Genomic DNA, 25,734 nt, shown 5'->3' with positions numbered 1-25,734 from the left:
AGGTTGGAGAACTTGATGCTGAAGAGCTTAGGGTCTGAGCTTAGTTTTTCTTTACACAGATGCAGAGCCAGTGGGCGACTTTCCCTGTGGCAAGGAGGCCCCTGCCCGGCTATGCGAGGGTGATACTGAGTGCCGGGAGTACTGGCCAGGACCCAACTTCGGCATCACCAACTTTGACAACATCCTGTTTGCTATCTTGACAGTGTTTCAGTGCATCACCATGGAGGGCTGGACTGACATCCTGTACAACGTGAGTTGAGTTTCAGCCAGAGTCCTGGGCCCATTAGATGGCGCTTCTGGCTGGAGAGTCTCTGCCTAGCCCCAGGTTCCTTCTTTCAGACAGCTCCACCCAGGGGTCCACTGTGATTAGTCTCAGCTGGAAATCTTAATCTGGACCCTGCAGTCTCCAGGACAGCTTCTTAGAGGAAAGTGCAATGAGGCCGGAGGTGGTTAGAAAAGAGCTCCAGAGCTGGTTCCCCTCTGCAATGGCAGGGGCAGCCCCAGACGCTCTCAGTCACGGGGAAGTGTTTCATCTCTGAGAGAATCATGTCCACACAGCAAGATGAGGTTGAGGCAGAAGTAGGGCCAGTGGGTAGTTTGCTGTTCAGGACTGGCTGAGTGTCTGCTGGGGTCTCTGGGTGAAGAAAGGGGCAGCAGGGCTGCCTGGGGAAGACTGAGGAGTGGGGTAGGGTTTGCAGCTGCACTGAGCCAGGGCTTAGAGGCACTTCTGTTGTCATGCAGTCATGCCTGGGGGAGCTAGTGTCTTTTCTAGTGCCTGTGAGCTTGCTTCCTCTTTGACCTTCTCACTCTTGCTAGGACGGCAGCCACGCTCAGCAGTGTTGGGCAGTCTGGGTTTGGTGCCCATGACAGAAACCATATAACTCTTGGAGGGGCCTGGGAATAACTCATGTCACCCCCCTTTTTCTCTACCTGAGGTCCTTTTAGTTCGGAGTAGATCCCCCCCCCAATCTTCTGCCCCTGGGAACCACCAGGGCATGAGAACAATTAAATTAGTGCCTCGGGGCTTTGGGAGATGGAGAGGGAAGGTGCGGGGCAACAGGGTGGGTCGCTAGGTTTTGCGTGGCTAGAAGGTGTGTTCTGTTTGGGTACTGTGGGAGCAGGGTGACCGTGGGCACAAGGTACTTCACTTGGAATTCTCCCCTGTGCATTAAGCTGGGGCTTGAGCTGCAAGCCCTGGAACCCTGTGCCCCCAGCCTGGCAAGCTGGGTGCTGGTGGCATGAGGGTAGATGGGAGAAGAGAGACAGACTGGGACTCCCTTCTCTGTGCCTCCTCCATGGGCTTGTGGGGACCCAGGGAGTCTCGGGGCTGGGCATCCAGCAGATGCTTCATAAATGCTCATGAATGGGCAGATGGCAGATGAGGAATGAGGAGAGCTGGTCCAAGGTCTGTTGAACTAGATGCCTTTGTGGAGTGGGAGTCGTGTCTGAGGGCAGCTCTGTTTGATCAAAGGACAGAGGAAGGGATGAAGAGTTTGGCTGTTCTCTCCCCACAGCTGATCAAGGAACAATTTCCACAAAGACAGACCCTAAATATAGCTCTGAGCTGGCCACGTTCCTGCCAACTTCACCCAGTTGAGGCACTGCAGGGCAGGTCTGCATTTCCCCAGTACTCACTGGGGCTTGGTCAGAGACCAAAGGACTGACGGTGGGTCTGTGTCCCTGGGGGTGGGTGGGCAGGAACCAGACCGTGGGCAAGGAGGTATAGTCAAGAGAGGGCCACAGCGGCTTCATCTAACACATACTTCCATGGGACCCATGGGTGCTGGGCACTCCCTGAGATGCTGTGTGTTGGGTGGTGAGCAGGAGGCGTTCAATAAATAGGGTTCAATAAGGGCCAGTGTCATGAATAAACACATGGGTTGAGAGCAGAGAGTGGCACTTTGGAGGGCGTGGTGATCTAAAAGCCAGAGACATGCAGTTGCCATAGGATGGGGGCTTGGAAGTGTGGCAGGACACAAGGGTGCAGGGGCAGTAATGTGCTGTGAGGCTGGCACCCAGAGCAGGTGGCATTGGCCTCAGCAAGGGATAAAAGGATCGGTTGTTGGAAATGGACAGGATGTGTGAAGAGGGTTCTCTAGAGGGATAGCCTGCTCTTCACCTCCAACCCAGTGGGAGGACTTCTGGTTCCCACAAATACTTGCTCTTTGAGCTGGACAGCACACTCCATATTGGGAGCAGGGAGTCTGTCATGGACCAGGGCACAGTGGGCAGCCAGGAGGCCTTTAAATTCTAATCAGGGGGATGGTGGGGTCTCAACAGAGAATATCTGCTCAGAAGGGATTCCTGAAACCTGGCAGGGGCAGGGGTTGGGGTGGGGTTGGGCTTGCTGGCATTTTGAAGAGTAAGTAAGGTTAGTAGCAAATTCTCATGGGGCCCAGAGAGACAAGTTATCTCATGGCAGTGGCATGAAGGAAAAATTGCCTGTCCCCCTTCTCGCATTGGGGTCACAGCCCTCCAGCCAGCTGAGGGAAGAAGACGGACGCTGGACCTGGGGGCACAGAAGGGCTACACATCCCTTCCGACCTCTGATGGTAGCCAGCTGTGGCTGGCCTCTTCGTGTGAAGTATGTTCTTAACAGCTGGGGTGGCACACAATTACTGACTCAAAGCTCTTCTTTTCTTTAAGTGATTGCTGAATTTTCTGTTACACGGAACTTCTCCAGATTTTCTTTCAGGGCCATGACTCTGTTCATAGGGTCAATGGGAGATAGACAGCATTGGTTTATGATTACATACATGTGGTTCTGACATGTTCATTGTACTAGTTACGTAATGACCTGTAAGGAGTGTGTGGTATGTAGGGGCATAGGCTGTGTCTTTTGAAGTTAATGCAGGATGGACTTGCCCGTTGCCTGGGTGTGGGACCAAGAGAAAAAGGAAAACCAGTGATGTGACCTGAGTCCCCAGGGAAGGTAGCACCTTTCTGTGAGGAGGGTGTGTTGGGGGCGAGGTGTCTGTTCAGTTTTGTTTCCACAGAGAGTGGTGGCAGAACCAGTGTTCTACCTTGGCCTGCTTTGACCATTTTGTCCACACGGGGATGTTGAGTATACAGAAGGGTAGATGAAGGGAGATGGCTGGTCTGAGGGTGCACATGTGAAGTCAGGAGTGGTGTTTAAAATTATGGGGAAGGTGAGATTGCCTTGGTAACGAGTGTAGATGGAGAAGTGGACACCCTACACTGAGCCATCTCTGAGCCTTTGGCTGGCTGGGGGTGTGCAGCATTCAGAAGGAGCCACCAGGAGCCCCAGGTGGGCCTGGGTGAGGGTAGAAATAACTCTGGAGCTTCAAGTGCATGATGATTCAGGTCAGATGTCATGAGAAGTCAAGGAAGATATTGGTGAACTTGACCAGAGCAGGGTGGGCATAATACCCTGGAATATGTAGGTTAAGGGGGTACAGGGTGAGGATGGTATGTAGAGTCAACCCTGATGTTTGGATTTTCTCTAGAATCTGGAACTGGGGGTGGTGGGAGGTAATGCAGGAAGATTTGGGAACTTTTTAAAATTAATCGTTTTGAGAGAACAGTGGTAGGAAATAATACAGATTGCATGCATCCTTGCCCTATTTTCTTTAATGGTAATAACCTGCAAAACTAGTTAATTTTACAACCAGGTAAGACACAGACTTTTCTGTCCTTGTAGGGTTCCCTCCCCAGACTCTGGTAACCACTGACTTTGTTGCTGATTCTATAGTTTTGCCATTTAAAGAATGTCTTGCCTAGCTGTTGGTGGCACAGTGGATAGAGCATTGACATGGGATGCTGAGATCCCAGGTTTGAAACCCCAAGGTCTCCGGCTTGAGCGCGGGCTCATCAGCTTGAGCATGGGGTCACCAGCTTGAGCGTAGGATCATTGACATGACCCCAGGGTCGCTGGCTTGAGCCTAAGGTCTCTGACTTGAGCAAGGGGTCACTGGCTTGGCTGGAGCCCCCGGTCAAGGCACATATGAGAAGCAATCAATGAACAACTAAGGTGCTGCAACTACAAGTTGATGCTTCTCTCTCCCTTCCTGTTTCCCTCCACCTCGCTAAAAGAAAGTCTTGAAAATGAAACTGTGGAACTTTTGGTCTTGGCCATTTTCACTCACATCATTCTCAGGAGACTCACCCAGATCACTGTATGATGCTGAGTAGTCTTTCTGGTGAAGACAGACCAGTTTATTTGACACTCACCTATTAGAGAACATCAGGATTGTTTCCAGTTTGGGGCTATTATGAATAAAGTTGCTCACAATTGTGTGCAGGTTTTTGTGCAAACTAAGTTTTTATTCCTTTGTGGTAAATACCCAAGAGTGCAATTTCTGGATTCTATAGTAGTCACGTTTTAAGAAGCTTTTCCAGAGGGCTATGTTCTTTTGTATTTCCACCTGTCATGTGTGAACAATCTGGTTTTTCTAGTTTGTCACTCTTCTTACCTGATCTGTTCTGGTGAGTGTGCAGCAATGCAGCACTGTGATTTTAATTCCCAATGGCTCATGATGTGAATGAAGCTCTCGTCATACTCATTTGCTATTTGTATGTCTTCGTCAGTGAAATAGCTCTTCCTATCTTCTGCTCATGGTCTCTTCTGGGTGTTCTTTCACTGCAGAGTTTTTATGTTTTCTAGGTACTACTTTATCACTGAAATGGTATTTCATTCTGGCTTTGCCTGGCAGTTTCCTAATGATGCTGATGTTGAATACCGTGGGTGTGTTCATCACAAAACTTGTCTTTTTTGCAGGAAAGTGTATTCTGATCCTTGCCCATTTACACACTGGTATTGACCTATAAGATTTAGTTATATATTATAGGTCTAGAGACCCTTATCAGATATATGACTTGCAGATTTTCTCACATTCTGTGAATTATCTTTTTAGTTTTTTGATGGTGTCACTTGAGGTACAAAAAGATTTTTTTTTTGTATTTTTCCGAAGCTGGAAACGGGGAGGCAGTCAGACAGACTCCCGCATGCGCCCGACCAGGATCCACCTGACATGCCCACCAGGGGGCGATGTTCTGTTGCGACCAGAGCCATTCTAGCGCCTGAGGCAGAGGCCATGGAGCCATCCTCAGTGCCCGGGCCAACTTTGCTCCAATGGAACCTTGGCTGCGGGAGGGGAAGAGAGAGACAGAGAGGAAGGAGAGGGGGAGGGGGGGAGAAGCAGATGGGCGCCTCTCCTGGGTGCCCTGGCTGGGAATCGAACCTGGGACTCCTGCATGCCAGGCCGACGCTCTACCACTGAGCCAACCAGCCAGATCCAAAAGATTTTTATTTTGATGAATTTTTTTTCTTTTTACCACTTGTCTTTTGTTGTTATAGTTAAGAGTCCATTATCTAATCCAGAGTCATGAAGATTTACTCCTGTTTTCTTTTAAGAGTGTTCTAGTTTTTGCTCTTATACTGAGATCTTTGATCCACTTTGTGTTAATTTTTGTATATGGAGTGATGGTCCAGCTTCACGCTTTTGCATGTGGGAATCCAGTTATCCCAGCACCACTGGTTGAAAAAACTGTTTTTTCCCTGTTGGATTGTGTTGGCACCCTTGGTAAAAAAGCAATTGCTCATAAGTGTAAGGGTTTACTTCTAGATCATCAGTTCTGTTCCACTGATCAATATTTTTCTTTTTGGGAAAAGCTTTAAAGTTACAATTTTACTTTCCTGAATAATAATAGGACTATGAGATTTATCTATTTTATATTGGGTGAGGTGTAGTAGTTTGTGTTTTTGAAAATTGGTCTGTTTCATCAGTGTTGTCAAACACTTGTAGCATTTGTCGTGTTCCTTCATTATCTCTCTTTATTAATTTTTTATATATAGATTTTTAGAGACAAAGGAAGGAAGACAGATTTTTTTTGTTCCACTTTTTTATGCATTCAGTGATTGCACTTGTGCCCTGACTGGGGATCAAAACCAGAACTCAGCATTCAAAACGTGGGTCCTTGGCATCCCTGTCCGACACTCTATCCACTGTGCTGCATGTTTTAAAATTTCTTGTGGCACACTGGTTGAAAATCATTGGCTTAGAGCAGGGGTCTCAAACTCAACTCAGCATGTGGGCCGCAGAGCAAGATCACAGCCGTTCAGCGGGCCGCACTAGGTCTACAAAAGGCAACTGTTACGCAACACTTTTCTCACTGCAGTTGAAAACAAAAAAAAATCAGTACAACAAGCACAATCGTACATGCAGTTTACTCAGTGTCACAAAATGACCAGAAACTGTAGTTCACATCACAACTGCTGTTAACTAAGCTAATATCTAGCTAGGATGCTAGAGAAATGAAAAATACAAGTAGGCCCCTAGGCTTACTTAATTTTATCCAAAATATTTTGAACTTCGTGGATTAGTCTGCGGGCCGCACAACATGCGGCCTGTGGGCCGCGAGTTTGAGACCCCTGGCTTAGAGTATTGATTTGAGACTTTCCTCTTTTGTAATGAATGTATTTAGTGCTATAAATTTGTCTCTTGGTACTGCGTTAGCTGTGTCCTGTAAATTTCATATATTGTATTTTCATTCAGTTTAACATATTTTAAAATTTCCCTTCAGATTTTCTCTTTCTGCTGGGTGGGGTTGGTAATCTGGTTCCCAGTATGCCTCTAGGATGCGTCCCTAGTTGGAAGGGTTAGGTGTGCCTCTGTGTTCTCCACACGGTTTCTGTTATGTGGTGTGTGTCACCTTGTTCTTGCTGGGTGGTGGTGAAAGCCCTGGCTCTCCAGCAGGACCTATGGCAGCACCTCAGGAGGGAGGGGGTTGTGTGTCTCGTTCGTGGCATGTGGAAGTCTAGGCTCCCACAGAGGTGGGGTGGGATAGGAGAGGCCTTGTTACACACTTGTTAAGGAAGAATGTCCCTTAACAAGGTTATCACCCTGGTTTAGGGGTGTGGGTAAGTTGGTGGCCTCTTTATAGTCTGGGCCAAGTCAGAGTCTTGGCTCCCTACTGGGTCCTTGCTACAGGGATGGAGCTAGCACCACAATTTTCCTGTTGTGTTTAGATATAGTACTTTAGTTACTATCTAAAGCTTTTTATCTTGCCAACTTGCCCCTTGATGTTTGGTTAGAGACAGAACTGGCTTTTGTTGGTAAATTTTTTTCCAGGGTCTATTGGTATTTCCAGGTTGTAGGCTTCTTTAGCTACAAGTCTGAGATATATGAGGCAACAAACAAACAAACAAATAAAAACACAAGAAACTCACCATCCAGAGGTCCCAGTTGGTCTGCTTTCTTTTATTTTCTTCACCTCTTCAAGGTCTTTTTATACTTGTTCTCTTTGTGATGTCCAGTATATCAATTGTACTTATTGGGAGAAGTAAGGAAGAGTATGTCCACATCTTCCCAGAAGTGGAAGTTCTACTTATTTTTTCTTTTTGTTTTTTACAATAAAAAGGAGAGAGGCTTGGCTGCTGATGGGAGCCATGCATTAGAGACGGGGTGGTTGTGGGAGCCAAGTCTCAGAGTAGGTGAGAAGGGTGAAGCAGTCATTCCCTGTTTCCTAGGAAGGAGGCAGGTTTTGAGGGTATTCTTCAGGGAGGTTGGTGGTTTTGGTGGTTGTCATTTGGTGGTTACATTGGAGTAGCATGTGGGCCTAGAAGAGGTGTGGCCAGGGAACACAGATGGCATTTAGAGTTGGGAGTCTGAATGTCTATTCTCGGTCACTGTCCAGAGATCAGAAGCCACAAGTTTCAGTCAGTCAAGGGGCACAGGACCCTCATGACATAGAGTCTAAGTCCTGCCCAGGCCAGCAGATGCTGGAGGATAGGAATCCCTGGGGCTGTCCTCCTGCCTCTGTCCTGCTCAGGGCCCTGACCCTTGATTTCAGCTGCCTCTAGAAAGAGAAATACAGGGCCAGGTGGTTACCTGCCCATAGCATTCCTGCAGTCTCAGCTAACTTATAGCACTGGACCCTGTGAAGAGAAAGGCTCCACATCCATTGGCCAAGTCGACTGGGGACCTGTGCAAATAAAACAACAACCAGAAATGAACTGGATTCAGAGGAACTCTCCCTTTTGAGGGTTGTTCTGTAAAAACCAATGGCCTGGGGAGATGCTCTTCTTTGCATTCGGTTGTTTAGACCATGCCCGAACGTGGGCTTTTCTATTGGACCAGGCACCTGTTCAGAATGTTCTCTGGGAACTTGTGGGCCCACTGTTGAAGGAACGTGTGGCCGGGGCCCCGTCTGTGAGCTGTGGAAGCTGCTGCAGACAGAAGGCCCGTCTTGCACCCTGGTGCCTGCAGGTCCACATAGGAGCAGCTTGGAAAGGGAGCCTGGGGAGAGTGTCCAGGCAGAGGCCAGACATCAACCTGCAGGGTACCCTGGGAAGCTCTTGGCTCTCTGGGACTGCTTCATGGCTTATAAGCATTTCTGGGCAGTGGCCAGGAGTGCTGAGGGTCCTTGGTCCTTTGAGGGCCACAGCCTTAGAGAGAGCGCAGGGGGGCAAGAGAAGGCAGATCTGACCATGGGTCCTGCCCAGACCACCCTTGTCCCCCTGCCTGGCCTTTCCCTGCATGACCCTGTGAGGTGTTTGAGGAGGGGCCAGGGACACCCCATGGCGAGGTGTGTGTGTCTTGTCTCCTACCCTTCCTCATCTCCCCTTACTTCCAGACAAACGACGCCGCTGGCAACACCTGGAACTGGCTGTACTTCATCCCTCTCATCATCATCGGCTCCTTCTTCATGCTCAACCTGGTGCTGGGTGTGCTCTCAGGGTAAGAGCTGTGAGAGCCCGTGTGCTGCCTCTGTTCTCAGGGGGGGGATCAGACACAGGCCTGTGTGACATGAGGGATGTCAGGCCTGGCAACATCGCTTGCCTCCATGGCAAGCCCTCCCAGCACCCTGAGCACTAGCTAGCTTCTCTCTGTGCTGCCATCCTGATCTCTCCCTGTCCCTGACTTTCACCCTGGCCTCTGACTCTGGGGAATGGGCCGCTGCTGCCTCTTGCTAGGTTGATGGTGGGTGTTTGGCAATGGTGGTAAACAGAGAACGAATGGAGCAGCCCCGAGTCTTGGTTGCGGTGAATGCTGGGCTCTCCAACCCAATTCTGACCCCTGTCATCTCTCTGCTGAGCTCCAGGAGAGGATGGGGGAATATAAGGCTGGGAGTCCCTCCTTGAGAAAGGTGCTTCCTGAACCCACATTGGGAGTGAGTAAGAGCACACATGTGGGCATACAGGGCCTTCCTGTCCTCCATGGGATCCTGTCTTCCCAGGCTGGGCCTGGCCTGCCTCCCTGCCCTCAACATGGTGTTAGTCTCCATGTAAGGCTGGAGGAGAAGGCCTTTATCTCTCCTATCCTGAGGATTCCTGCTCAGGCACAGGGCTTCAGATGGGCTGGGAAGAGCCCAAGGTGGACCTAAGGAGCAGCCGTCCTATTGGCCTGGAAAGGAACAGCCACAGAGAGGACAGTGGCAGGGGCCAAGCCTACGTGCTCTGACATGTGTGCCTAGCCAGATGGTTCTCTCCTGTAAAGGGGTACGACTGTCACTGGCATGTCTTTGCAAACATCTGCACAGGGATTGTGGAAGCCCAGAGCGCTAGGGACTGATGGAGAAGTCCTTGTTTGGGGACATGCATGGTCCGAGCTGGGGGGCCTGGGTTCAGAGACAGCACAGATGGGAAGGGCATCTCAGCTAAGACCCAATGGGAGGAGACTAGGGAAAAGTTTGGCAAAGGAGGGAGGAGACCTCCAGGTACAGAGGGTGTGCATATGCACTCGGAACTGGGATGCTCAGAACCAAGACAGAGAGTGGTGGGAGGGGGGTGGCTGGCAGCCAGGCTTGTGAGGAGTGTGGGCCCCAGGCTGAGGACAGTACACAGTAGGGAGGTGGCGGGAACACGAGTGGGTTTGTGGTGGTGGCTTTGAGCAACTCCCTCTGGAGAATGTGCAGGAGGGACAGGGGGTGGTTGGAACCTGGGAAGAGCAGTCAGTCACAGGCCCCTCACTGAGCAGCCCCAGCCAGCTTCTGCCTTTCCAGTCCTCCCTGCTGAGAGCATCCTGGTCCCTAGGGATGGTTTTCCTAATCATCTCAGCTGAGCCCTCCTTCAGGTGCTTGGGTCCAGCTGAGGGAGCCCAGGCTTTTCTCCCCGCCCAATGGTGGGGGTCCCTAAAGCTAGTGACCAGCACACAGTGTGTGAGTCCCTCAGTGGGTACACTCCAGAGCAGTGGTGGTCAGATGCTTCCCTGATGGTCTGGACTAGGGGAAGCTGTAGCTCAGCCCTGTCTCGGCGGGAGGGAGCTCCTGGCAGGACCGAGTGAGAGCAGATTCAGCCTGTTCTTTCTCCTGCCCTGATCTCTCACCCTCCCTGCACCCCAGAGAAGCAATATTGGTGAGTCCTCCAGTAAGATATGCAGCCTGAGGGAGGAAGGGCCTGGGTGGCCTCAGCAAGTTCCTGCTGGTGGCTTTCAGACTGAGTCAGCAGTATTGCCACTGTTCCTACCCTGCCCCCAGGTCTTCCTGCCCTCAGGGACCCTGTGTTCTGTAGATTCAGGACTTCGGGTTAGAGGTTAGGTGGTAGCTCTTTTCTCCTGATGCTGGGTTTGCCGCATCTCAGGCCCTGGTGGACTCTGGCCCTGGGCTAGGGGTCAGTCCTGGCCATGGCCAAGCTCTCCCTCTTTGTTACTGTGTGCCAGGAGTCAGGCCTGCCAGGCCCACTCCACCAAACCCAGAAGCTGCTTTTCCTGGAAGAGAAACAGCCTCTGGGCTGAGAACAAGCCTGCTATTTTGCTGTGGAGGTGTGCCTGCCAGCCCTCTGGGGACCTGGATCCTGCCCTGAGCCTGAGCTGAGACAGCTTGGCCATGCTGGGTGCATGTGTGTGTGGGTAGCTTTCCTCTGGCACTATGAGCCTATAAGCTTGGGTGGGAGGCTGGGCGCTGGGGACTGAGGAGGGCAGAGCTCTTTTTTGCTCATCGTGAGCCTCTGAGGTTTAGTTAAGAACGCTAATGGGTCCCTGGTCGATTTGCTCAGTGGTAGAGCGTCGGCCTGGCGTGCAGAAGTCCCGGGTTTGATTCCCGGCCAGGGCACACAGGAGAAGTGCCCATTTGCTTCTCCACCCCCCCCTCCTTCCTCTCTGTCTCTCCCTTCCTCTCCCGCAGCCGAGGCTCCACTGGAGCAAAGATGGCCCGGGTACTGGGGATGGCTCCTTGGCCTCTGCCCCAGGCGCTAGAGTGGCTCTGGTCGCAACAGAGCGACGCCCCGGAGGGGCAGAGCATCGCCCCCTGGTGGGCAGAGCGTGGCCCCTGGTGGGCGTGCCAGGTGGATCCCGGTCGGGCGCATGCGGGAGTCTGACTGACTGTCCCGTTTCCAGCTTCAGGAAAAAAAAAAAAAGAACGCTGATGGACTCTGGATGTCTTCCTGCCGTCTCTGGTCTGCCCTGGTGCAGCCCCTTTTCCCCTGTTCCTGTCAACCCCTTCCCATAGCAATGGCGTTGGGTCTGAATCAGCAGAGGAAACAGTTCTCTGGGGAATCCTTGTCCAGGAGTTGTCTGTAGGATGACAAATAACAGGGCCTGGCATGTGGAGGGTAGTGCCAGGCCTGCTCTAGGCAAGGAGGTATGGACTGGTCCCTGCCTTCTGGAGCCCCCTCTGTGGGGACTGAAGTGCCATCCCTGTGTGCTGCAGGCCTCCGAGCGGGAGGGGTCAGCTGCACTTTCTGTGTGCTGGGGTTTGAGGCCAAGGTGGTGGGTTACCAGGACGGACTCCCCGGCCCCTGTCTCCGGTGCAGCCCTTCCTCGTTTTCTTGCCTGAGAGCCCCACAGCTTTGGGCCTGCGGGTGTGCTCACACTCACCTGATTTGTGCACTTTTGGCCCCTGTGTCGCAGAGAGTTTGCCAAGGAGCGTGAGCGGGTAGAGAACCGGCGGGCTTTCCTGAAGCTGCGGAGGCAGCAGCAGATCGAGAGGGAGCTCAACGGGTACCTGGAGTGGATCTTCAAGGCCGGTGAGAGCCGGGCTGCCGCCTCGCTCCTGGCTGGTGCTGTCAGCTCCCTGACCCCAGGCCTGTGGGCTGCCCTTGGGATCCTGGGCTCTGGGGGGTGGGACCAGTCCAGGGAGGTAAGCGGGGACTTCTGATAGGTTTTGCAGAAGGAATTGCTCCTCTCCCGCTGCCCCAGGTACCGACACCAGGCGGCCCTCTGGTTCTGGGGACAGGGACCTTGTTCCTGGAGCAGTGTGGCATAGCCCAGTCTAGACCTGGGTTTTGCTGGTCAGACCTAAGTGCCCTGCACTTACACTGAGCCCCTTCTGCACCCCGTCAGACCTGTAGTTCCTGGTTCCCTTCCCCAGCCCCAGGCCAGCACTGTGGGTCACTTGCCTGTGCCTCTGGTTGTTTCAAAGTGCCTCCTTGGTGATGAACTCACCTAGTGTGATGGTGCGCTTAGGGGAGGTGACTTGTAAGTGGGAACAAGCCAGGCCCTCTTCATGGGCTCTGGACTACATAGGGGTGTCTATCTTGGTGGAAAAAGCTTAGCTGTGGGCCCACAGGTTTCTGAGAAGGCAGGTTCTTATAGGCAGGGGTGCACCTACATCAGGGTGGGGACAGGAAGCTCTGACCTGAGGTTGTGTCTCACTCACAGAGGAAGTCATGCTGGCTGAAGAGGACAAGAACGCGGAAGAGAAGTCCCCTCTGGATGGTAGGTCACCATTGTTAGCACTTCTTACTCAGAGAGGGAGTTGGTGGCCCAGTGAGCATCAGTATGTGTACAGACTTGCATAGTGGCGCATGATGCTGTTTGCTAGGCCTGGCACCTGTGCACCCAGGCCTGGCTGAGCCCTTCCTGAAGAGAGGCCCTGGGTGGTCAGCTGTGTGCTCCTGCGAGCCACGTGCCATGGACCAGAGTGACCTTAGCTGGCAGTAGGCTCACACAGCATAGCCACGCCTGTTGTGGTCTCAGCCCAGGCATCATGGGAGCCTGTGCTCACAGTGTGGCCCCAAGAGCTATGCTTTTCAATGTGGCAGCTTACATGTGAGTACCTCGCAATGAAGTGGGGTGAAAATACAGTTTCCTAGCCTTGCTCATCACATTTCAAGTGATACTAGCCAGGCGGGGTTAGAGCTATTGGTCAGTGCAGACTAGAACATTTCCATCATCCTAGAACGTGTTGCAGGGCAGCACTGATTTTAGAAGCTTTATACCTGCAGGTTTAACTAAGCTGTATCTGTCTCCAGAGCTCAGGGTGATGCTGCTTCTAGACTGCAGTGGAAAGACACATGCAGCACAACCTGGAGCTAGTGTGGCAGGGGCATGGGCCTGCTTGGCTGAAAGCATAGCCCCAGTGTCAGGACCACTGCCATCTTCACACCCCTGCTCAGGATGGGGTCAGTCTGCCATGATGACAGCTAGGCCACACCCAAGGCTGTGAGCCGGTCTGCAGACCTGCCCTGACTCTGGGGCACCTGCAGGCCTGGCCTTGCTCCCGCCAATGTTTCCTGGTGATGCTGGTAGCCAGGCTTTCCCCTAACATCATGGATAGAAGGAAAGGGGACCCCCCCCCCTCAGAACTCCTGGTCCCTTTGCTTTGAGGACCAGGAGTCCTCATGTCCGCTCAGCTTCAGCTTCCGGGCAGGAGATGAAGAAAGGCCCCAGTTCTCAGAGAGCGATGGGTCCTCAGCTGAAAGCCCTGCCCAGAGGCAGGCCAGCCTGGGCTCTGGCTCAAGCGGTCTCTTCTCTCCACCCTTTGTTTAAAGCAGTGTTGAAGAGGGCAGCTACGAAGAAGAGCCGGAACGACCTGATTCATGCAGAGGAGGGGGAGGACCGGTTTGCAGATCTCTGTGCTGTGGGTGAGTATCTCTGGCTCCTCCTGGCTCCACGGGGGCCTCTGACTGTATAGAGAATGTGCACCCAGCGTCCTGCCTGTCCCCCAGGCTGCCCAGTTCTCTGGGATCCTTTCCTTCCCCTCTGCCTGTCCCTTTCAAATAAGCGAATATTGTGGCTACCATGCCAGCAGGGAGCACAGTGTTCTCTGGCACGTGCTTAGATTTCTGGCTGGGCCTCCCAACTGGAGGCTGGCTGTGCGGACAACTCCTGGAAGTCCCTTCATGTCCTAGGCCTTTGCTTGTCGTTTCAGAACCTTTGCTGTGGGCTCTGCCATCCCCCATGGACATGGAGCCCTGGGTCATATCCCAAGGCCGGGGGCCATGTGTGTCATTGTAAGGACTGAAAGTTTCTGGCCATCTCTCAGCCCCATCTGTCTTCCACACCCCTGAAGCCTGCCACGTGTGGAGCCCAGCTCCATTGCCTTTCACACATGGTGAAAGGAAAAGCCCTGGTAGCTTCTGATGCAGAGGCACTTTAGTTCCCCTCCTTTCTGCCTGGTGCCAGCAATGCACGGCCCTTCCCCACCACATGCCCTGCTGTGCTCGGCCCAGGGCCTCCCCTTTAGCCGTAGGAGACCAGATGACACCTGGCAGTGACATGTTTTTGTGATGTGGACTGCCTTTTTCTGTGAGCATATTGTGAGTGGACCCAAGTCAGAACATCTGTTTCCCATTTCATTGTAACTTTTGAGAAGGAAGTGTTTATTGAGTTATTTACCTGTTCATTTGTTAGTTTGTATATTGATTTATACTTTCCCTTTTTTGTCCAAACCTAGGCCCAATAAGCCCACATTAATAGCTTAGAATGTGTCCTTCCTTGTTTCTCAGATAACACGCACATCCATACACACACGCACATATTTGTATGCAGAGTTTAGGGTCTTCTATACTACAGAAACGACTTCATACAAAGGTTTTCGTCAGTACGTTTGGATACCCTCCCCATCAACCCCTGTGATTCTGATTTGCTCTTGTGACTGCGTGTGTCCATGGTGTGGACTCAGTAGGACTTGTTCATCTGCTCCCCACTGATGGCCATTCACTTATTTCTAGGTGGTTTTGTTGCACCATGACACATGCTGCCCCTGAGGACTGTGAATGTCAGTCCTTTGTTCCCAGTGCTTTTGCCTCTCGGGGTAGGTTCCCAGGTTTGTGCCCTTCGGGGGCTGCTGCCCTGCTTCCCAGGAAAGCCCTGTGACCTCACCACCGCTGGGAGTGCTGCTGACACAGCTGCTTCTGACTTGTGCCAGTTTGAAGCCAATTTGATGCTAATGAAGTGATATTTCATTGAAACGATAATTCCTTTTTTTCCCCTGATTTTTATTTTTTCATTTTACAGAGAGCAGAGAGGGGAACAAGAAGCAACTCATAGTTGCTTCACTTTAGTTGTTCATTGGTTGCTTCTCATATGTGCCTTGACTGGGCAAGCCCAGGGTTTCGAACTGGAAACCTCAGTGTTCCAGGTCAACACTGTGTCCACTGCGCCACCACAGGCCAGGCTATAATTCCTTTTTCTTTTTAATTTACTTACTGATTTTAGATAGAAACATGGATTTGTCGTTCCATTTAGTTGTGTGTTCTTTGGTTGCTTCTTGTATGTGCCCTGACTGAGGATTGAACCCACAACTTTGATGTGTCAGGACAACACTCTAACCAACTGAGCTACCTGGCTAGGGGTAATTTTAAAAGTCTCCCCTGTATTCAGTTTTTATTCATTTGCTCAACAAATGTTCACTCAGGGCCCATCAGGTGCCAGCAGGGATGGAAGCTTTTGGGCTACAGCCCTGAACACAGGAAAGCCCTGCATCTGGTAGAATTTCCATTTCAGTGGGGGTATCAGACAGTACACAAAGAACAAGTGAATGGACAGGTGTCAGTGCAGGTGTGAAAGAGACAGAAACGTAGAAAAGGAGGAAGCTTAACAGTTGGGGTACTGGAATGTTAAATGAGTGGGCCTGGATGGTTCGGGGGGAGATTGCCTTTGAGCAAGGGGCTGAGGAAGTCAGCCCCAGGGCCACCAGGGACAAACAGTCTGAGCAACAGTGAGGAGCCCCAGTGTGGCCGAAGTGAAGTGACATGGGCTGGGGGAACCATAGAGGACACCAGAGGGTCCGTGTGGGCGAGGGCCCAGAAAGGGCTCTGGCAGCCATGCAGGTGTGCAGCTGTGGGCTGCAGAGATGCATGCAGAAAGGACTGGATGGGGAGAGGAGGGACCGTCCGCAGGCCGCTTTAAGGATCCTGCAGATGGTGGCTTGGATCTGGAGGGTGCAGCCAAGGGGATGGGAAGTGGTTGGATTCTAGATATATCTGGAAGACAGGCCCACAGGATTTGCTGACCAACTGGATGTGGGCGTGTGAGAGAGACATCCAGGATAGCTCCACAGGGCAGAGAAACCCGGCCCCAGAGGATAGGACTGCAGACAAGGGCATTTGTGTCCAGAATTTGGTTTAGGACATGAACCCCATTTGGGACATGCTGAGTTGGCCGTGCGTGGTGGAGAGCCAGTGGTGTCAGCTTGATGAGCTGGAGCCTGATTTCCATGTGGAGACGGGAAACGGCACCGTCACTGGGAAAGGTGTTTTCCAGTTCCCACTCTCACTTCCCTGGTGTCCCTTGGAGTGGGTGCTCAAGCGAGGAGTCGGTGGCTTTGTGCAGATGACACTCTTAAGTGGTGGTGCCTTTACTGAGGTTGTTGTGGCTGTCTGCTGCAGGCACAGGTTGTGGGGCAGCATTCAGGACAGAGCTGACTGGGTCCCACTGGGCATGGTTCTTGTGCTGAAGGAATGGCCATGGAGTTTCCCTGGGAGAAGGTATTGCTTGTCTCATTGACCATGTATGTGCACACAGTGGTTTCCATGAGTGACGTGTCCTCTTCACCCTCCTACCCAGAGTGGCCCTGTGTTCATAGGTGTGTACTTGTATGTGCTTGTGAGGCTGTGTGTCCTGGAGAAATGTCTTTTTATGTAGTTGTCTCTTTGAGAGTGAGTGTGGTCAGGATCTGGATATATGCTGTGCAGCATTTGTGTGTGTGTGTGTCTGATTCTGAATATCTGAGAAAGTGGTGAGGTTCTGAATGTGTGGGTTCACCAGAAGAATCTGTGGTGGCTCTGCCTGTGTGTACATCTCTGCTTGTCTGCCCTGCTTACCTCTCTTCCATCTGTGCCCCTCTGCTGCCTTTGAGGAGGGAGCAGGGATGCCTGGCTATGACCGTGGTGCTGTGCAGCCCTCAGTAAGGCTGGCCAAGAGTGTTCTTTGATTGAACCAGCTCTGACTAATTGGCAGTGGCTATGTTGGGACATGGATTGGGAGGGTACGTTTTGGCTTAACTAGAAGGAGGACTGTGATGAAACAGTGTCTTCTGGGGGTGCAGATGGAGTGTGGCAACTAGTCGGCCAGGAATTTGCTATTACTCTGTTTCCCCGAAAGTAAGACCTAGTGCAATTTTTTTAAGCTTAGAAATATAAAGCCTCCCCTGAAAATAAGATCTAGCAAGTCTTTAGGAGCAAAAGTTGATATGAGACACTGTCTTATTTTTGGGGAAACAGGATAGGGTTCTGTGAGGGCCTGGTGGATGTTGTCCTCCAGACCCCTCCTTCCATGTTAGCGCTGTTGTTGGGGACAGCATCTGCCTGCCTGATACTGCTGCTTAGCTGTGGACAAAGACCTTGGGGCCTGTTTTTATTTCAGGGAACTAACACTAGCTGATGAATGCTTTTAGCGTGCCACCAAGTCTGGACAGGAGCGAGTGTGCACATGCACACACTCACATATGCAGATAAACTTGATGTCACATCATGCACATGCTCACACACACTTCACACTCTCACCTAGGCACCTGACGCCCATGCCCCTGCATTCATAGCTGACTGGGTGGGAACACCTAGATGCATACACGCCCACGCTGTCATTGAGAAGCTGGGAAAACCTTGATGCAGGCACAGACCTGATGCACAGACAAAGCCAGACCCTGCACATGCACATGCCAAACCTCACAGCACCCACCAGCTCTTCACTCATCTGTCAGGTGGGGCGAGGAGTTCACTGGGGAAGGGTATGTGGCCCTCGTCCTCTCAGCTTGCTGCCTGATCTGGGAGTTGTGCACAGAACAGGCCGTCAAGCCAGTATGGTGGTTGATGCTCTAAGGTTACAGTGATTATTGGGGGCATGAGGACCCTCTTGTAGATGAAATACCCAGAGGGGTGCTTTGTGGAGGTGACCTTAGCTGAGATGTGACAATGAGAAGGAGCCAGCCACAGGAAGAGGCCAGCTGTGGGAGCACTTTGGGGTAAAGCAGAGGGTATGCCAGATGGGAGAGGAGACTGGTAGGTTTGGGTTGGAAACAGGAGCAGCATCTATGGCTGACTCTCCAGAGAGTGAGTGTTTGGGCTCTGTGCGGCATTCTTTCCTCTCCTGCTGGACCAGGACCACAGCTATGGAAGATGATAATGAAGGAGCTTGTTCTAGTAAAACTAGGTAAAACCTATGTGGCCCTTGGTTGCTGAGACAAGTTAAAGAGGGAAGGAGGGTCAGATGCTGCAGGACACCTCAGGCCACAGGGAAGAGCTAGGTTGGCCTGGGAGCACAGGGGCTTCCAGAAGGTAGCCAGGGAGTGCTAGGGACCAGGTTTCCCATCCAGAGCCCAGTAACCCTAGAGACCCCCCCACCTCTCCTTTGTGGAATGGGGTCAGGGTCCACTGCAAAGGTACAGGGGCAAGTGTCCTTAAAGGTGGTTTTATGGGGGGAATGAGGGCACATCTGGTGGAGGGGAGGGTGTCCTGGGGTCACTAGCCCTCACACGTCCTCAGTGAGCTCCCTCTCCCCAGGGTCGCCCTTCGCCCGTGCCAGCCTCAAGAGTGGGAAGACGGAGGGCTCATCCTACTTCCGCAGGAAGGAGAAGATGTTCCGGTTCTTCGTGCGTCGCATGGTGAAGGCACAGAGCTTTTACTGGGTGGTGCTGTGCGTTGTGGCTCTGAACACCCTGTGTGTGGCCATGGTGCACTACAACCAGCCCCAGCGGCTCACCACAGCACTGTGTACGTAGCGGGCCCAGGCTCCCCTTACCTCTCCCAAACCACCTCTGGTCTGTAGCCTGGAACTCCTCGGCCATAGCCTTTGGCCTTAGGATTCCCTGGGTAGGATCCCTGCACTGACCAAAGTGCCCCATCCCAAGGCTGCCTGGGTTCTAGGAAGCCCAGGGGAGTGTGAGAGAAAGGAATGGTCCAGGCACTGTAGGGAGGAAGTTCATGGGATGACTAGGCACAAGCCAGGCCAGACAGAGACCTGTGTCATTTCGTGTAAGGGCTTCAGGCTCACAGCCCAGGGGATATAGCTGCTCATTCTATTTTGCCACAAAGCAGCTGCTCCTGTGACGTTCCCAAGGAGGGGTCCAGGCTTCCAGGGCTTTCTGACTATTCTCATTTTCTTTTTGATTGGCTGGATCTGGGTGTGTCCATGACCAGGGCTGACTGGCAGTGCAGTGTCCACGAGCCACAGGACAGTCCATGGGTATCTGAGTCATGATTTGTCTTGGCCTTGGCAACAGTTCCAAGGAGGCAAAGAGAAAAATAGCTCCAGGTTGGGCTCCTTGCCCCTCTCCAGGGACCAGGGCTAACATTCTAAGAGTGAATGTTTATACCCCAGGGCTCTGCAGGCCTTGTGGAGCTTAGAGCTTAAAGAGCTCACAGGAGCTCTAAAGTTAAAGACTTCACTAGTGGTGTTTGTGCTTTGGTCAGTGCTTCACCGTCCTGTTCCCAGAGGTCAGCTGCACCCATCCTGCCTTGGTGTCTATAGCTGCTATGGAAACAGGACTAGGCTTGGGCTCCCACTAGGACCTTTCTTTCTCTATGGGAGCCCTGTGTGCCTGAAGCCACCTGAGGTGCTCAGAAGACCATTTTATCCAGAGAAGAACCCTCCTGAATTCTAATCCTGACCCTTGGCCAGCCATCCACACTCCCCTCTGTGGGACCATGGAGCCTGGGAAGCTCCTAAAGACTGTTACGAGCTGTGGACTCCTGCCAGCTCCACAGGCCATGTGGTGATGTGGGTGGGGTAGCTACGTTGCTGTGTTGGGGATGAGACTCCCAGCTAGTTTCGCACATCTGTATTGAAATGTGTTACGTGTATAATGGGGAAGGGCAGAAGCAGCAAGAGCAAGAGAGACCCAGGAAACTTTCAGCAGACAGCCTGGCTCAGACTCCTGGATGATGAAGGCAAAGGAGCACTTGGTGTGCACTGAGTGGCCCACTCTGGCTTCCCCTGCTGGCTCATGGCAGCACTAGCACCCGCTAGAACGAGCCACTCGGAATGAGTGATCATTGTTCCTTGACCTCGGAGCGGAGGCCACACATGAAGTGAGGGTGTCTCTTCCTTGGGCAGGCAGACGGGCAAGTAGGGTGCTGCCTCCTCCTTCTGACAGTCTCCCCTTTGGCACTTGCCCATGAACCTTGCAGGCTGCTCTCATCAGTCCTCTGGGGAGCAGGAGAGTGGGCAGCTTCAGCTTCAAGGCCCATGCTGGTGGCTGGAGTCTCATCTCTGTGACCTCTCCTCTTTGGACCTGAGCTCCTTTTGTGGGGAGCTGCAAGAAGCAGGGGCAGGATGTCTTTGTGACCTCATATCGGGGCTTTGGGGTTCAGTGGCCAGGATCCTTGGTTCTTTCCAGGTTGCTGGGACCTTGCAAGCTGTACTTTGGGGCTGGGCACAGCTTCCCCCCACCCCTCCTGCTTGCTGGTCAGTCTTTCTGGGAGTATCAGGTCTGGATGATGGCCTAAGGGTCAGCAGGTGTCCCTGCCTCTGACATTGGCCTCTCGACTTCTGCAGGGAGGCTACTTTTCCTTCTTGTCTGGTTTGGGTGCCCTGGTGATGTTTTGGCTGGTTTCAGAGGCCAGGCTTGCTCCCTGGGGCTGATTGTCCACATCCTTAGGCCACGGAAGGAGGGTCCCCTACCTGTGACCTTCTTGGATTGCATAGGCTATAATGTGTCAGTCTTTGAGGCCTTGTGCTCACTGGGCAATAGAGCTGGTGTCTACTTGCTGCTTGTCCAGGGTCCAGGCTGCTGCAGACCTGCCCCGATGGATGTATGGAGTGCATTGCTTGGCGGAGATCTGGGGGGAGAGGTGGTTTTGGGGTGCATAGTAACAACAGGAGGTGTGGGGCCCTTGTCCACTGTCTGTTTCATCAGGAGCTGCTAGAGGTCTAGAAGCCCTAAGAAGCCTGGGCTGGTGACTACCCAGAGCTGACCCTTCACACTGTTTTATGGCCTTGGCCTTCTGTGTCAGGCTCTGCCTTGGGTTCTGAGCTCTGGTCAGAGGTCGCAGTGCCTTTGGCCTACTGTATGAAATAATGAGCTCAGCCCTTGGGAGGAGGGTCAAAGACAGTGATTTTGTTCTGGTGTCTGGAATTCTGATGTGCCCAGGAGCTGAGCTGGCTGACATTCTGCTCTCTGTGGCCTTGAGTAGCTTCTAGAGTGCTTTTCTCGTTCTGACCCTTCCTTCTCCTTAGGCTGGTTTGAGTGTTGTGTCTGTGTGCCTTGAATTTCCTGCTCTCTGCTCCAGTGTGTGCTCCCTTTGGTCCTGAGGCCCTTGAGGGTCTGCAGAGACAGGGCAGGACTCCTGGGTGGAGGTAGTGGCCATAGGAGCATCTGTATGATTCACAGAGCAAACATGATACTGGCCAGGTCTGGGTATGCTCAGGTTGTAGAGCAGCCTGCTGTTCAGTGGGACATACCGTGAACAAAGTTAAAACCCAGCCTGGTGCTGTGGGGTCCTGAGGGGTGTGTCGGGAAGTCCTCGTGGAGGGACAGACTGAGGAAGAAGCTGGGGGATTCCACCTGCCATCAGAGCATGGGGCGGGGCAGGGACGAGGCAGCAGGATGGGTCTAGGGCCTCCCAGCCCTGTCTTGCCCTGCGTACTTTGTGCCCCAGAGCTCATTCCTAAGCCTGATCCTGGGAGCTCACCAAGGGTCTGTTCCTGTGTCCCATGGCAGTGGGCACTCACCACCTTGCAAACTGGAATGAGCATCTCTCTGAGCCCCTCGCAGTCCCTTGGTTATTTTTGTCCTGGGCTGAGATTTCAGAACTTGGGCCACACACTAGGCTTGGAAGGCTCAACCCTGGAAAGACCCGGGGACTGGCATCCTCTGGTCTGGGCTGGAGCCAGGTGGGAGGAGGCCGCGAGCTAACCCCCCTCTTCTCCGGCTTCTCCTAGACTTTGCAGAGTTTGTTTTCCTGGGTCTCTTCCTCACAGAGATGTTCCTAAAGATGTATGGCCTGGGGCCCAGAAGCTACTTTCGGTCCTCCTTCAACTGCTTCGACTTTGGGGTGAGTGAGCTGCCTGATCAGGGATTAGTGCTGGGGGTCGAGGCTGGGTCCTTGCTCGAGAGTATACATGGTCCCTCCCAACACTGCACCCAGTGTGACCCAGGGGATTGGGGGACTATGACCTTCTGTGGGACAGCAGATCTGCCTCTGCACAGGGAGGTTCAGGTGGCAGAGCGGAGGCCTGTCCTGGCCAGGCCCTGATGGGTGGAGGTGCCTTCTGCAGGTTGCTTCCACCTGTAGGACCCTGTCTATGGAATCTCGAGATCATCCGAAGACTCTTGGCCCCCCTCTGTGCCTGGAACAGTTATCTTTTAAATGTGTTGCTGTGCCATGGAGGGCTCAGTCTCTCCCCAGCAGAGCTCAAGGGGGCTGTCGTCTTGCCCTCCTTGTCCTGCAGACCTGGCGCTGGGCAGACACATGCACCAGAGCTTCTAGGGGAGGAGTGACCCACCCTGATGGCCCACTCTTTGTGGAGTTTGGCAGCTGCGGCCTGGGTTCCTTTACCACACTCTGTAGGTCAAGGAACCTCAAAGGAAGGCAGGTGTCCAAGGCTCACGTGAACGAGCCCAGAGCCAGGTCCTGCTGGCACCTGTCTGGAGGCTGTGTCCTGACCACTGTAGGTGCAGAGTGAGCAGCAGAAGTGCTGAATCTCAAGGGAGGATGTACTTCCATGCAGAGTTCTCAGTAGCCAGAGGGACGCGGGACCTTGGTGAGAGTGGAGCTAACTTCTCCTCTCACCAGCGCTGCAGTGAGCCCACCCTCCCAGGAGGCTCACTTTAGAGATGAGTAACTGGAGCCATCATATCACTGGCCCAGTGCTGCCTAGCTAGTTTACAGGGGGTCAGTGTTAGATCCCAGGTTTCTGGACCCCAGAAGAGGTGGTTTATACCATGCCTGCGCCTGGTCTTGTTGGGACAGAGAAACGTGGCTGCCCAAGCTGTGCTCAAGGACACGGGTGCCTGACTTTGGGGAGACCTTTCTTAGCTATAAAGAAAGGCTGCCCTGGCCTGACCAGGTGGTGGCGCAGTGGATAGAGCGTCGGACTGGGATGCTGAGGACCCAGGTTCGAGACCCCGAGGTCGCCAGCTTGAGCGCAGCTCGTCTAATTTGAGCAAAAGCTAACCAGCTTGGACCAACGGTCGCTAGCTCAAGCAAGGGGTTACTCGGTCTGCTGAAGGCCCGCGGTCAAGGCACATATGAGAAAGCAATCAATGAACAACTAAGGTGTTGCAATGCGCAACGAAAAACTAATGATTGATGCTTCTCATCTCTCCGTTCCTGTCTGTCTGTCCCTCACTCTGACTCTGTCTCTGTAAAAAAAAAAAAAAAGAAAGGCTGCCCTGCACGAAGGTAGAGGAGCCTGCACTGCTGTCCGCAGAGGATGCACAGCCTGCATTCCCACCACACTGCACAGGGGTTCCCTTCTCTCCACATGCTGGCTAGCACTTGGTTGTTGATTCGTTGATGATAGCCATTCTGACAAGTATAAGATGATATCTCATTGTGGTTTTAATGTGCATTTCTCTGATGATTAGTGACATTGAGTATCTTTTCCTTTGTCCGTTGGCCATCTCTGTGTCCTCTTTGGAGAAATGTCTATTCAGGTTCTCTGCCTATTTTTTAAAAACTATATTGTTAATTATTTTGTATGTTGAGTTATATGAGTTTTTAAAATAAATTTTAGATATTTACTTCTTATTGGGTATGTCATTGGCAAGCATCTTCTACCGTTCAGTAAGCCATCTTTTCATTTTGTTGATGGTTTACTTTGTTCTGCAAAAACTTTTTAGTTTGCCTGACCAGGTGGTTGCACAGTGGTTAGAGTGTCGGCTTGTGATATAGAGGACCAAGGTTCAAAACCCTGAGGTTGCCAGCATGAGCGCAGGGCCATCCAGCTTAAGTGCGGGGTTGCTGGCTTGAGCAAAGGGTCACTGGCTCGGCTGCAGGCCCCTGGTCAAGGCACATATGAGAAACAATCAATGAACAACTAAGGTGCTGCAACAAAGAATTGATGCTTCTCCTCTCTTTTTCGTTTGATATACCATTTGTTTATTTTTCTGTTTCTCTTGCCTTAGGGGGACAATGTCAGAGAGAGAGAGTTCCAAAATCTTGCCCACATCTAATGTTTTACGATAGCAGCACCTCATCTTCTGTTTCTAAAATCTGTATTTTCTTGCTGTGTAAAAAATGGCCCCAATGCTTAGTGGTTTAAAACAACAGGCATTGTTCTCTCATTTTGATGGGTCAGGAATCAGAATGTGACTTAACTGGGTTTCCTGGTCTCACCGTCTTTCATAAGGCTGCTCTCTGCTGGCTGCTTTGGGGCTGGAGACTCACTTCCACACACATGGTCTGGTTGCTCACGGCCTCCGAGGGTCAGCTGCCAGCCTCACTTATGTGGTTCCTGGTCACGTGGCCTGCCCTGTGGGCTGCTCTCATGTCCTCACAGCACACAGTTGGTGACCCAAGAAGGAAACCACGGTCTCTTTGTAAATTTAACCTCAGAGGTTACATCCCATCACTTCTGTCACATTCTGTTTGTTAGAAATGAATCAGTAGGTCCAGCCCATCCTCACGGGGACAGGATTATACAAAGGGGTGGACACCAGGCAGTGGGGAACGTCAGAGATGTCTTACAGAACACTGATATACTGACCAGTGGGAACAAGTTTTGAGAATTGTGTGATGGAAATAGGGGAAATGTAGAAAGACGACAATGAGAAGAAAGCATATTTGGAAAATTACCTCAAGCCCTGGGCCACATCCAGAGGCTGTGTGTTTGCTGAGAAAAGTTGCTGGTGCGAGATTGTGGCCAACTTGTCCCATCCGTTGTGCTGGGACGTCACGGCAGGTGCTGAGCTACTGGTACATCTGAATGTCGGCAGCACACCTGACGCTCCCTGGGTAATGCATTTGTGTTCAAGGTGGACAGGTATGTCATCGGTGGCCGTGCATTTGGGGTGACTTGGAGCTGGTGTGACCAGCAGACCTGACAAGCAGGTTCATAGGCCATTGGTAATTGTGGAGAAGTCTCAGTGATGTACCAAGGCCTCTGTGCCCTGGGCATTCACCATTTTCTCAGCGATGTGGTGAGAATGTTGATGTAAGCTAATCATATCTGAAGTGGTTGTGACAGGGGTGGAAATGACTGAACCCTTGGATGGTACGTGAGCCAAGTGCAGTTGCATGGAATTTAAGAGACTGATGTCTGGCCAGGATGTCCCTTCATGGAACCCTCTGTGGATACCTGGAAGGAGGGCATGCCCTTGCCTGCAAATCCTAGTACACCAGTGTGGACGCTGTTGAAACAAAAGGACAGGTTGGCCACAATAAGTTCTTGGTGGCATGTGCTGCCTTCTGGTCACTGAAAGACAGTGACTCCAATTGCAGCTTGTGAATCTGAACATGATGTTCAACAGTGGTTGCACCAGAGACAGTGTTCTAGGAGGCAGGTCCTGCTGGTCCGTGAGAGCGCAGCTGTGCCTGTGGTCAGCTGTCTGAAGTGGGTGGCCCAGCCTTGCAGTGTTAGGAGGACACTGGGGCTACCTGGTTGTGCTCTGTCCCGTGCCTTGGTGTGTCTGGGTGGGGTGTTGGGGAGGACGGGCACTGAGCCTGTGGGT

General features: G+C 52.3%; 1 protein-coding gene across 6 annotated transcripts in view; it reads left to right on the top strand.

Annotated features, from left to right (window-relative positions):
* The window catches only part of CACNA1B (calcium voltage-gated channel subunit alpha1 B), a 169,116-nt gene that overhangs the window by 30,217 nt on the left and 113,165 nt on the right, over nt 1-25,734 (top strand). For 3 of the 6 annotated variants that reach the window (XM_066255577.1, XM_066255575.1, XM_066255573.1), the window contains exons 6-12: nt 60-250; nt 8,596-8,699; nt 11,808-11,923; nt 12,558-12,614; nt 13,673-13,762; nt 18,623-18,832; nt 22,002-22,114. In XM_066255577.1, coding sequence (XP_066111674.1) covers nt 60-250; nt 8,596-8,699; nt 11,808-11,923; nt 12,558-12,614; nt 13,673-13,762; nt 18,623-18,832; nt 22,002-22,114 — 881 coding nt within the window. Of the gene's footprint in view, nt 1-59; nt 251-8,595; nt 8,700-11,807; nt 11,924-12,557; nt 12,615-13,669; nt 13,763-18,622; nt 18,833-22,001; nt 22,115-25,734 lie in introns of all 6 variants that reach the window. The other 3 variants (XM_066255576.1, XM_066255574.1, XM_066255572.1) reach the window with 1 other exon arrangement.

The sequence above is a fragment of the Saccopteryx bilineata genome, chromosome 2 (genome assembly GCF_036850765.1).
Source record: "Saccopteryx bilineata isolate mSacBil1 chromosome 2, mSacBil1_pri_phased_curated, whole genome shotgun sequence".
Lineage (NCBI taxonomy): Eukaryota > Metazoa > Chordata > Mammalia > Chiroptera > Emballonuridae > Saccopteryx > Saccopteryx bilineata.
The sequence above is the reverse complement of the archived record's forward strand: the minus strand, read 5'-3'. Positions and strand labels throughout refer to the sequence as shown.